Source organism: Protopterus annectens, chromosome 13.part0, assembly GCF_019279795.1.
Source record: "Protopterus annectens isolate FY-2018-M chromosome 13.part0, PAN1.0, whole genome shotgun sequence".
In the NCBI taxonomy this organism is placed as follows: domain Eukaryota; kingdom Metazoa; phylum Chordata; order Ceratodontiformes; family Protopteridae; genus Protopterus; species Protopterus annectens.
The window spans coordinates 793520421-793533504 of NC_056747.1; the positions used below are offsets into that span (position 1 = coordinate 793520421).

The 13084-nt window shown below is 43.4% G+C and overlaps 1 protein-coding gene across 1 annotated transcript in view; it reads right to left on the minus strand.

Annotated features, from left to right (window-relative positions):
• NCOR1 (nuclear receptor corepressor 1) overlaps nucleotides 1–13084 on the minus strand; it is a 4682182-nt gene that overhangs the window by 4326762 nt on the left and 342336 nt on the right. Inside the window, exon 2 of the mRNA XM_044054890.1 lies at nucleotides 1951–2125. Within this exon, the coding sequence (XP_043910825.1) occupies nucleotides 1951–2058 (108 nt within the window). The 5' untranslated portion in view covers nucleotides 2059–2125. The remainder of the gene's footprint in view (nucleotides 1–1950; nucleotides 2126–13084) is intronic.

Here is a 13084-nt window from a genome sequence, read left to right on the forward strand (position 1 = left end):
TTACGTCTAGTGGTCCCAGGAAACTTGAATGAGGAAGAAGAGGTTAAAAAGTTGAGAAGTGACATTTTGAATTTGGACACCATGAGACAGGATTAGAAAGATCCATAACCAATCAAGTATTTTCTTTCTCTGGCACAAGGAACATCCCTGAATAAAATCTTCTCCACCTGGGAAGAAGGAACTGGTTCGATCACTTCTTGGGACAGTATGTGATGAACAAGTGGACACAAAAGAATCTAATCTGGAGGATGAGGAATGAACCCCTGGAAGAGAGGAATTTTCTCCCATTGCCCTCCACAACCTTGATGAAGGACTTTCAGAATGCATCTGTTTGAAACAATCTTTTGCTAAAGAGAAAAACTGACATTCAAAATTTATGGAAAAAAAACAGTGGTCAAGGTGGGAGGGGGGGGGTCACAAGGTCTCGAATAGTCAGACATTTTGGACTGTCCTTGGTATAAGCAAGTTCTTTTTGGAACCTTCTTGTCATTTCTTTTTAATGAACATTTGTTTATCTGAATTTTGTTGAGACTAATTTGCCAAAACTGTCTGAGGAGACAAACTCCAGTGGACAATTTTGGAAAACGAGTACTGAAAAATCTTGAGAGGTTCCTGGATCAGCTTGACCCTTTCAGCACCCTTTTTGATCACCATTCTGTTCCAAGGTCAAGCTGAAAACAGTGCCTCTTTCCCACGGAAGATAAGCAGCAACTGCCAGTAAACACTACCAGTCCACAAAAGTTGCTTTTTTGACAGAAAAGCATACATTAAAGAGCATTTTCAAATACTATGCCAGCCCCACAAAAGCAAAATGTACAATTTCTCCACAGAAAATATGTTTAGGTTACTTTACACTACTTTTAAAAACAGAAAGCGGAATTCATGTAATAGTATGTTACAGTCTCAAGACTGAGCTGCTAAAACACAATAGTCCTAGATTCAAAGTAATTTTCCTGAAGAAAGTAAGAAATGGAAATTTTCTTTCCCCCAAAGGGAACTTATCTGCACAACAAAGGAAAGCACAATCCTGCTGGCAAGACTCGAAAGCCTCAGAGGTGCATACACTTTGCTAGCAGTAAAGCTATGAAGGGGTTTGTGACCAAACTTTTCTTAGCTCAAGCTGCTTGACAGTTTGGCCACATGGAAGGCGCCCTGAAGCTTTGGAAGATGGCCGGCTGTTGTATCCTTGGCAGGATATAACCCATATACAGCTTAGGCTACTGCAGCAGTAATCAATATCATGATCACAATGTTCCTTAGTTTTACCAAAGGAATTATCTAGTAACACAGTGGCTCAGCTATTTGCTCCAATTCCTTAAAACACATGGTATCCCAGTTCAGTTCATGCAGGAATACTCCCAAATTGCGAAGTCTGCCCATGGGATTTTGCCCATGGGATTTTGCTGGAGTCCCCAATTTCTTCCCACATAAAGGTAAGTGAAATGGCAGTGCTCACATTTTCCTTAGGTATGTATGCATGCGACTGTGCACTTATCCAGCTATAGAGTGGCATCCTAAGGAATGATTCCCTGCCTTACACATACTGCTTATCAAGATAATAATAAGCCTGCTTCACATGCCTCAACCTCAGGTATTGAAAAATGAGAAAAATGTGTGCAAATTAGTACTCTATGTACCGCACTTTTACATTAGCTGCACTTTTTCAGTTACCTAAAGGTCCTCCTTAGATGTAGCCACCCCGATCATCACAGACGCGTCTTGTCCTGCATTTTTTTCCAGCCACAAGCTCCTTCCATTATGTTAAAATGGAGATTATGAAAATGACCTATCACCTTCTAAATGCAAAGCTACAAATTGTTTAAGTAGTCCGCAAAACAGGTCCATGGCAAAAGAAATTCATCAACATCTGGAATTATTCTGTACTTCACTATATAAATGACTTCACAAATGATTCATCATTTTAACTTAAGGCATGTTTGCATCTCGTACCTGCTGATGTCGTGTACCTGCATAGCCATACTGAACAGAGTGGGCTGAATAGCGGTTCTGGTCTGTACTAAATGCTCCCTGACTTGAAGGGTAGCCCGAACTGGACATTCTAGGAAATAATGCTAACCACAATGTACAGTCAAGGTCAACATGGAATCATGTTTCTTGAAGTTTTCTGCAGAAAACAAGAGAACAAAGAACAGTGAATTAAAAAAAAATACCACAGCACATTATTTTTCAAATGATACACGATAATTCCTTTAAACAAGCAGATAACTTAAATACATCACTAGAAAAATAATCAATGAATAAATACAACCAGAAAATGTACATTTATATTGCTTCTAGTAACACTACACCTAAACATGCAAGGAAAGGTCCCCAATAATGAGAAAAACAATTTACAAACTACACAAAAAAAAAAAAACCAAACACTACACTGACAGTTACAACTTTCCTCTGACACACACCTCATCTTGGTCCAAACGTTATGTATATACTATAACTCTACATCTGAAAGATTAGGTCCATCCCTAGAAAGTCATAAAACTGAGGCCAGAGGCACTAGACCACCAAACAAACTTACCATACCGCAAAGTACTTGTGTATCCCATAATGCACTGTGCTGCTTTCCTTTGCCAGATCAAGGGGTTACCTGTATTAAGGAACACAATGTAAGAGACAAGAAACTTCTATAAAGTTAGGGGAAGGCGACCATTACTACGGCTGGATCTACTCCTTTCAGACCTAGAATTAAGAAAAATGAAATTATATTCTTACCTTAACATTCCATCTGTGTTGTTTATCTGCATTCATTACTAATGGGGGTCTGTTCCTTCCTCAGAACCAACTCGGCCATTAGAACAAGCACGCGCCAGCCCAAAAACTCGAGCCAAGTCTTACCCATAGTACCCCTTCTCTATACTACCTCAAATCGAATTTGCCCTTAAGGACAAGAAAGAAAAGCGGAGGCTTTACCTGAGCAACTTTCTTATGGATAGGACCATATCCAAACCTCCAGAAGTCTTTCAGAGGGGAATGGCAGGTGGGTTGTAATGAGTGAATGAATGAATGAATAAATAAATGAATGAACAACACAACAGACGGAACATTATGGTAAGTACATGTACATAACTTCTTTATCTGGTGGTGTTAATCTTCATTCATTCCTTACTGATGGGGCAGAAGCCCTATGGAAGAATATTCCAGTGTACCATTGAACCAAAGGAAGCTCTTCCCCTGGAGACCATATGCAATTTGTAATGAGTGATTAAAGTATGAGGGGTAGACCATGTTGCTGCTGCACAAATGTCATCCATAGAAGCTCCTGCATGGAAAAGCAACATACATCACAACTGATCTTGTGGAATGTGCTTTGACTTTAGACAGCAATGAGGCTTTGTTTTGTCGGTAAATGAAACAAATACAATCTCGCAACCAATTAGACAAGGTAACCTTGGACACCAGTTTAACCAATCTTGGTCCAGAGAAGGACACAAATAATTGATAAGATTTTCGTAATGACTTGGTCCTTGTCTAGATAAAAACGCAACTGCCTATGCATTTCTCCATTCTTAGAAAAATTTGGAAAGAAAACTTGAAGATTTATGGTTTGATTAATAGTCAAATCTGAAATAACTTTAGGTAAAAAGGAGGTGTTAGTCCAGAGTGATGCTCTGTCCTTATGAAACACGATGCAAGGATGTTTTATGCCCAAAGCTTGCAACTCTGAAATGCGTCTTGCTGAGGTGATGGCCACCAAGAACCAAGTCTTCCAGGATAAACATTTTAGATCGCAGTTGGCAGAAGACACAAAAGGAGGATGAGTCAAGGATTGCAGAACTAAAGTTAAACTCCAGGGCTCGATCGGTGGTTTGAAGGGGGGGTCCAATGTGTGCAACTCCTTTTAAAAAGGTTTTGCAGAGACTGTGCGAAATTAAGGAAGAGTCCTCGAATCCATTATGAAAGTTGGAGACTGCGGCCAAATGTACTCAAACAATTGACGCTGCAGCCCCTGAATGAAAAAGGTTAGATAAGTAATCTAGTACCGCACAAAGCGGAGCTGAAAAAGGTTCAATTCCATTTTTACGAGACCAAAAAATAAATCTTTTCCACTTAAAGTTTCTTGGTGGATGGTTTACGGGAAGCCAGGAGAATGTGATGTACAGGTGAGGAGAGGTTGTTTTGCCTGACAATTACTGAAGTGGAGGAGCCAAGCTGTCAGCTTGAGGCTCGATAAGTTCAGATGAATCAACCCCGGTGTGTGCGACAACAGTTCTAGAGTTAGATTCAGAACCAAAGGATGATGTGCTAGGTGAGGCCAAAGGAAGGAAAACCAAATTTCTCGGAGCCAATAGCGTGCAATGAGGATTATTTTGCTTTTCAACCGTAGCCCTTTCTTCAAAAATTGTGGAATCAGAAGAAGCGGAGGGTATGCATACAGAAATCCCGTGGGCCAATCATACACTATAGCGTCCCTCGGGGACGACTCCTGTGGGGGAAACTGGGGCAAAGAAGCAGCTGCATTTGTGATTTGCAGGGGATGTGAACAGATCACAGCAAGGCTAGCCCAGCAACTGAAGATCTCCACCACTATGACAGGATTGAGGGGACCACTCGCGAGGCAGGAGAATGCATCTACTCAATTTGTCTGCAATCACACTGGAATCCCCAGGAATGTGCATTGCTTACAGAAAGCAGTTAGAAGCGCTCGCCCATTGCCAAATTCTCATGGCCTCTCAACGCAATGGGTAGGACTTGGTTCCTCCTTGTTTGCTGATGTACCACACTACTGACATGTTGTCGGACTGGACAGCAATTGTTCCTGAAGGGAGAAAGTACAGTTGTGTACACTTAACATAAATGTAGATGTTAGAGTGTTATTCACTGTTGCAGTCATTACATTTGGGTTATTAGCTTGCAGGTAGCCCTCAGGTCGGCCTGATTAACAAAGTCTTGGGTCCTGCGTTGGTTGCTATCTCTTCTGCCGTGACGTCAGGTGTATAAAACATGCAGCCGACGTCATTACATCAGTTTTTCTTGCCACAGATGTCCGGTGCCCCCGTAATGGGAAGCAATTAAATCTATAAATATACAAGGTTATACCTCAAACAAAAAAGCAAATACACCAAAAAGCTTTTAAGCATTAAAAAGGATGCAACAGTGAATACACTAACATCTACATTTATGGTAAGTGTACACAACTGTACTATGTTCTTTGTGTTTTGTTACATTTCTCACATTTGGGTAGATTCCCAAAGCTATGGTTGGGAGGAGGAATTTAGATAGCATTAGGACCAGCTATAAGGCCCTGCAAAACTGCAGTGGCAAAGCCAGCTCTAGATTTAGAGAAAACTGGCAAAAGGTAATGCTTGGTGAAAGTATGTACAGAACTCCGGGTAGAAGTACGCCTCTGAGAAAGGCTGTAGACGTAGATGCATCCCTGGTTGAGTGGGATCTGATCCCCTGTGGGATAGGTTTTCCATGGTGCTTGTAGCAGAAGTGAATGCAATGGCCAATCCATTTGGAGACAGTTCGCTTTGAAATAGCCTTCCCCCTCTGTCCCTGCAGCAAATGCCACCAGCAGTTGTTCAGATTTCCTTTGAGGTTTAGACCTGTCCAAGTAGAATCTAAGTTGTCTGTGCACATCTAAAGGAGTGCAGTATCCGTTTCCCTTTGTTCTGTGGATTAGGAAAGAAAGTACGCAAATGAATGGACTGATTAAAGGCCACACTGGATACCACCTTTGGCATGAAAGAGGGACTGGTACTGAGGGACACCCTGTCCGCATGAAAGATGATGAAAGGCTCCACTACCATAAGGGCCTGTAATTCAGATACCCTTCTTGCTGAAGTGAAGGCTAAAAGAGAAGCTGTTTCCCAAGAAAGGAATTTTAAATGTGCAGTAGCAACTGGCTCGAAAGGAGGAAGGGTGAGTTTCTCCAATACAAAGTTAAGGTCCCAGGCTGGGGTTGGAGCTCTACTGGGTGGTCTTAAATGTTTTGGCCCCTCTAAGGAACTGCTTGAGCAGTGGAAGAGAGAAGAGGGGAGGTGCTGTGTTATAATGAGCTGAAATGGCTGAGGCATAAATTTTTACTGAAGAAAAAGACAGGCCGTTGTGAAGCATCTCAGTTAAGTATTGTAAAATCTGAGGTAAATTGGTTCCAGGCACAGAATCTTTTCCATTTTTCAGCATAAGATTTTCTAGTACTAGGCCTGCTTGCCTCTAAAATTAAATCCATCACTGGTTTACTGAGCGATGGTAAAGGAGAGCTTAGGTAATTAGCCAGGCTGCTAGGTTTAATGTTTGAAACTAAGGGTACAGAATCTGGTTCTCCTGCTGAAACAGCAGGGTAGGAGTCTGAGGCAGGTGCCATGGGGCCAACAGTGACACACTGCGCATGAAGGGGTACCAGTGTTAGCGTGGCCAGGCTGGTGCAATCAAAAACATCCTTGCTTTGTCTTGTTTGATCTTTAGTAGAACTTTGGAGAGCAGAGGCAGAGGAAGAAAGGCATAAACTGACAGGGTTTTCCAGCTGGACAGAGCATCCACTTTCCAAGCTGGTCTGTGGGGAGTCCATGTACAAAATTTTTCCAATTGATAGTTCTGGGGGGAGGCAAACAGATCCATATCTGGGCCCCCCCATTTGCTTGTCAACATGTTGAAAATCCTTGGTTCCAGTTTCCACTCGTGTGGGTCCATGAGGGTTCTGCTTAGTCCATCTGCCAGTGTAATCTAGTTTTCCTGGCAGGAATTGAGCTTGTAGATGTAAATGGTAGCTCAAGGCTGTGTTCCACAATGCCATGGCTAGTCTGCAGAGGGGGTAAGAATGTGTACCCTCCTGCTGGTTTATGTACCACAAAGTAAAGTTTTGTACCTACCATAAATGTAGATGTTAGAGAGTGTATTCACTGCTGCAGTCATTACACTTGGGTTATCCTGCCGTCAGACGGTCCCGCAGTCGGCCAGAGTTCCAAAGTCTTGGTCCGGCGTCGGTTGCTGCCGCTTCTTCCCTGACATCAGTGCGCCAGGGGTATACAAGATGCAGCAGATGCCATTTTCTTCAGTTTTTCTTGCCCCAGATGTCAGGTGCCCCCAAATAGGTAGGCAATACATATTGCTAATAAAACATACATAAAAGGTAAAACCAACACCTTCAGTTACCAGCAAATACACCACATAGGTAGTATAGGGTAGAAAGGTATAGTTAAGTCCCGGCTAAGAAAGAGGGGATGGAGGGAGGGTAACCTGGACTGCAGCAGTGAATACACTCCAACATCTACATTTATGGTAGGTACAAAACTGTACTATGTTCATCGTGTTTCACTGCTGCAGTCATTACACTTGGGTTGAATCCCAAAGCTGAGGTAGGGTGGCTGGTTCTATAGAGGATTTGGGGTGGCTATGAGGCCCTGCAGCACTGCAGTGGCAAAGCCAGCTCTGGATTTAGAATAGAGAGGCAAGTGATAATGTTTGGTAAAGGTGTGCACTGAACTCCAAGTTGCAGCTTCCAAGATATCTTTGGTAGGTACTCCTCTAAGGTAGGCAGTTGAAGTGGCTGTTGCCCTGGTGGAATGTGGCCTAATGTTGCTAGGTACAGTTTTCCCATGTTGTGTGCAGCAGAAACGGATACAGTGTCCTAACCACTTTGAAATGGTCTGCTTTGAAATAGCCTTTCCCTGTGATCCTGCAGCATATACTACAAACAATTTCTCAGTTTTCCTGAAAGCTTTTGTTTTGTCCAAACAGAAGCGTAACTGTCTGTTTATGTCCAATGAATGCAGAAGTCTCTCCCCTTTATTCTGGGGATTTGGATAAAAAGTTGGCAAGTGAACAGTTTGGTTAAGAGCCACACTGGATACCACCTTTGGCATAAATGAAGGGTTTGTTCTTAAAGAAACCCTGTCTTGGTGAAAAATGATGAAAGGCTCCACTGCCATTAGTGCCTGTAACTCTGAGACTCTTCATGCAGAGGTTAATGCCAGAAGCAGAGCAGTTTTCCAGGACACATTTTAATTCTGCTGAATTGGCTGGCTCAAAAGCAGGTAAAATTAGTTTTTCCAAGACAAAATTGAGGACCCAAGTTGGTGTTGGTGCTCTCCTGGGTGGTCTTATGTTTTTAGCCCCTCTGAAGTACTGTTTTAGTAATGGAGGAGAGAAAATAGGAGTATCTGTGTTGTAATGAGCCAAGATGGCAGAGGCGTGGATCTAAATGGATGAAAAGGATAGGCCTTTGTCCAGCATCTCAGTTAAGTATTGCAATATCTGAGGAATATTTGGGACAAGAGGGTCAAAGCTTTGAGCCTGGTTCCAGGCACAGAATCTCTTCCACTTTTCTGAATAGGATTTCCTAGTGCTAGGCCTCATGGCCTCCAAAATGACATCCATATCAGCTGTAGAGAGAGGTGTTGTCTGCTTGACTAAGGAATCTGCCATGCAGCCAGGTTTAAGGTTTTGAGCTGGCTGTGCAGGATCCGATTGTTTTGTTGAGTCAGAAGATGCGGAATTTGAGGTAAAATCCATAGTGGGCCTTGAGCCAAGTTCTTTAAGATTGGGTACCAGTGCTGGCGTGGCCAGTCTCGGGCAATCAGGATCATTTTTTACTTTTCTTGTCTGGCTTTTAGGAGTACCCTTGAAAGGAGAGGTAGTGGTGGGAAGGCATAAACTTTTACGCTTTTCCAGCTGAACGAGAGAGCATCCACTTTTCATGCTTGTGTGTGGCAAGTCCTTGTGCAGAATTTCTGTAGTTGACAATTCATTGGGGAGGCAAAAAGATCTATGTCTGGGCTCCCCCATTTTTGTGTTATACTGAATACTTGTGGATTTCCACTCATGAGGATCCATGATGTTTCTGCTTAAGTTGTCTGCCAGAGTATTATTCTTTCCTGGCAGGAATTGTGCTTGCAGATGAACTTGATAGGTTAGAGCAGTGTTTCACAAGGTCATGGCTTGTCTGCATAGGGGATAAGAATGAGTGCCCCTTGCTTGTTTATGTACCACATAACTGTGGTGTTGTCGGTCTTTAATAATAGTTGTCCAGGACGCAGAAGGTCCTTGAAGGCTGTTAGGGCATTTTGTACAGCTAGCATCTTTTTGATTGATGTGAAGATACACTTGGTCTGCGGCCCACTTGTCCTGAATACATTTTCCTGCCATGTGTGCTCTCTAGGCGTAATCAGAAGCATCTGTTAGTGTCTGCCTGGCTGTGGGTAGAGTGAAAGGCTGTCCCTTGTTGTGGTGACATGCCTGTGCCCACCATCGAAACTCCTGTTGTAAGCAGGGAATAAGTGGTATTACTGCTTCCAAACTGTGACAGTGTGGAGTCCAAACACTTTTTAGGCACCATTTTAAAATTTCCTCAAATGCAGTCTGGCATATGGTATTAGTAGTATGCAGGATGCCATGAACCCCAAGGCCTGCAGAATTTTTCTTGCAGGGAGTTGGGTTTTTGTTGCCATCAATTGAAAGTACTGAGTCGGTTGTCCTTGCTTGTCTGGCGTGAGATAAGCCATCTGGGCAGTTGTATTTAAGCTGGCACCCAGGTATATTATCTCTTGTGTAGGCACTAGTTTTGACTTAGTTTCGTTTACCGTGTACCCCAGGCAAATTAGCAATCTTTTTACAAACGCCAGATGCTTTAGAAGAATGTCCTTGCTCTCTGCTTGAATAAGGCAGTCGTCCAAGTATGGATATATTTGAATTCCTTTTTGTCTGCAAAATGCAATTACTGGTGCCAGGCATTTTGTGAAGACCCTGGGCGCAGTAGATAAGCCAAAGGGCAGAGCAAAGAATTGGTAATGCATTGAACCAGCTATAAATCTGAGGTATCTTCTGCAACTTTGTCTGATAGGGACATGCAGGTATGCCTCTGAGGTACAAAGTAACAAGCCAAGCCTTCTTGCCCAGCATGGGAAGAAGCTGCTGTAGTGTCAACATTTTGAATTTCGGAACATCCAGGTAAGTATTTAGAGTAGAAAAGTCCAGTATGGGTCTCCAGGCTTTGTCCTTTCTGGGGACCAGGAAAAGTCTCGAGTAGAATCCTTGTCCTTGTTCCTGTTGTGGCACTTTTTGAATAGCTCTCGTGTCCATGAGAGCTGCAATTTGTTTTTGTGCCTCTGCCCATTGATTTCGTGGCAGGTCTGGCATTCCTTTTAGCCTTGGTAGAGTGTGAAAGTGGAACCTGTAACCTTGAGACACAATATTCAGAACCCATTTGTCTTGGGTGATTATATGCCAATTTTGTGAAAAAAGTGCTAGTTTCCCCCCTAAGGGAGCTGCCAAAAGGTAAGTGCTTGGCATTTGAAGGGGGAAGTCATTGGGACTGTTTCCTATAAGGCTGTGACTAGTCATCCCCTCCTTTTGGGGTTGAAGCACCCCACTGTCGTGGTGTGTAAGAGCCTTGGGGCTGGGATCTGCCTCTTGGGTGTCTGCATCTGCCTCTTTGTGGTCTGTCTGATGCTGGAAAGGACCAATTTTTTGAAGGCCAATTTCTGCTAAATCGAGGTGGCTGTACCTGTAAGAAATCCTTCACTGTTTGCATAGATTTTGCCTTATCCTCCATTTTCTTTAATACCTCTTCTACCTTAACACCAAATAAAATATCCTGCTGTAAAGGAGCATCCAATAATTTTGCCTTAACACGACCAGGTAAACCTTGTTCTTTTAACCAAGCATGCCTTCGAATCACAGATCCTGTAACTGCTGCTCTACAAGAAGCCTCTAATGAATCAAAACCGCATTGCAGAGTATGTTTTCCCACTTATTCAGCTGCATGCAATAAATCCTGCATTTCCTTATCAGGATGTTCTGAACTTGAAAGCATTTTCTGTTTTAACAGAAACATTAAATATTGTTGGTATTTAAGCATGTGAAACTGGCACTATAAAGCCCTCACTGCTAAAGTTGCACAACTTTCTTCCCCCATCTGTGCTCTAGAATCCCTGTCAAGAGGGAACTGGATTTTTAGCCGTGGAAGCCTTTACCCCTTTGGGACCCTGGGAAATAGTTTCTGGGTCAGCAACAGGGTTTTTATAAAGAAATTTGTGAGAGTCGGGGACTCTGTAGTACCTGTCTGGCTTGACTGGAGCAATGGGCAAAGAATCAGGATTTAAACTTGATTCAGAGAACACCTCATCCACAATATCTAACACTGGCGGAATAGCAAGGGGCCTGTGCTGAGGCAATAAAAGAAAGTTTCTGAGCCTTTTCTTGGACTCAGAGTAGTCATGGCCCTCCCAATGGAAATGCTCCCTCATGGTATGTAAAGTTTCCCCAAAAGAGTAATCCTCAGGAGGAGAGGCTGAAGGAATTGATGCTTCAGCATAAGAGTCCTCACAGGGGAGTAAAGAGTATCCCTGGTCTGAAGGGGAATCAGAAGAAATGGAAACCTGATCAGAGGAATCAGTCTGTATCCTGCCTAGGCCTTTTATCAGGAGGAGGATGTGAACCCCTGATCAGAGTAATTAAGTCTTCGGCCATTCTGAGCATCTGTTTTTAGGCATGGAGGCCTGTCCAAGTGAATGCTGTACTTGCTTTTGTCTTTAATGGAGTTTTAGACTTGGCTGTAGTTTTGATGGTAAGCTGTGAAGGTCTGGAAACACCCTCAGAAGCAGATACCTGCACAGCGGCTCCGGACCCATTTTAGGGGTTAGTTTCCGTAGGTCCAATACCTTGAGTTTCCAGAGGCTTAGACATCTCCACATGGGAGTCAGAGGCAGCCTGTGGCTCTGAGGTAGCGGGTGTCCAGGGCTGCGAAAGCACCTCACTGAGAACCGGCGACTGGCCTAGAAGAGGCTTCATAGTCAGTTTTGGGCCTCTGATGCCTGTCCTTATCCTTGTCTTTGCGTTTTTTTGTGTATTCCGGTCTGTTGTTCCAATGGTATGGTATAATTGAACCTTCGGCCAAAGTAAAGGCGAGCAAAGTCAAACCGACGTTTAATAGTGCGCTTGTTAAATCTAGCACAATACAGACTAGTGACGTCGTGGTCTGGGCCTAGGCATGGAATACAGTAAGAATGTAAATCCTAATGAGGTATTTGCTTCCCACAAGATATACAATTATTAGCTTTTACTGACATCGGTCTGAGGCAAGAAAAAGTTTCCCCAACGGGGTCCTTGGCTTTATTGAAGACTTCGGTTCTGTAATTCGAATTGTAAATTTCAGGAGTCTGCCAATCGGCACTTGCCAACTGCTTTAGCTTCGGGCACCGCACGGCAAGAAAGACTGGAGAAAATGGCATCGGCTGCATCTTATATACCCCTGGTGCACTGACGTTAGGGAAGAAGCGACAGCAACCGACGCCGGACCAATACTTTGGAACTCTGGCCGATTGCAGGACCACCTGATGGCAGGATAACCCAAGTGTAATGACTGGAGCAGTGAAACACGATGAACATCAGTGGTGTTGTCCGTCTTTACCATTGACTGTCCTGGAAGAATGTGGTCCTTGAAGGCTGTCAGAGCATTCTGTACAGCTAACATTTCTTTATGACTGATATGAAGGTGCATTTGAATTGGGTTCCATTTGCCCTGAATGCACTTCCCTGCCAGGTGCACCCCCCCCCATGCATAGTCTGATGCGTCTGTTAGGGTTTGGGTCGCAGGGGGTAGTGTGAATGGTAGTCCCTTGTTTTGGTGGCAGGCCTCTGCCCACCAAAGGAACTCTAGGCGTAGACAAGGAATGATAGGAATCATTGCTTCTAGACCCAAAGAATGTTGACACCATAGGCTTTTTTAGATACCATTGTAGTTTCCTCACATGCAGTCTTGCATATGGAATTAAAAAAATGCAGGAAGCCATGAACCCCAAGGCTTGTAGTATTTGCCCTGCAGATAGCAGGGTTTTTGTTACCACTTGTTTGAAGTAGGTTGTCAAGTGAATTTGTTTCTCTGGCATGAGGAAAGCCATCTGGGAAGTTTTATTCAAGCTTGCTCCCAGGAAAATAATTTGTTGACAGGGTACCAGGTGTGATTTGTTTTAGTTTAAAGGTGTACCCCAGACAAGTTAGCACCCTCTGCACAAAAGCCAGATAATTCAAAAGTATGCCCTGGTTTTCTGCCTGAATTAGACAATCATCCAGGTATTGGTATATTTAAATGTTTCTTTGCCTGCAAAATGCAATGACTGGAGCTAGG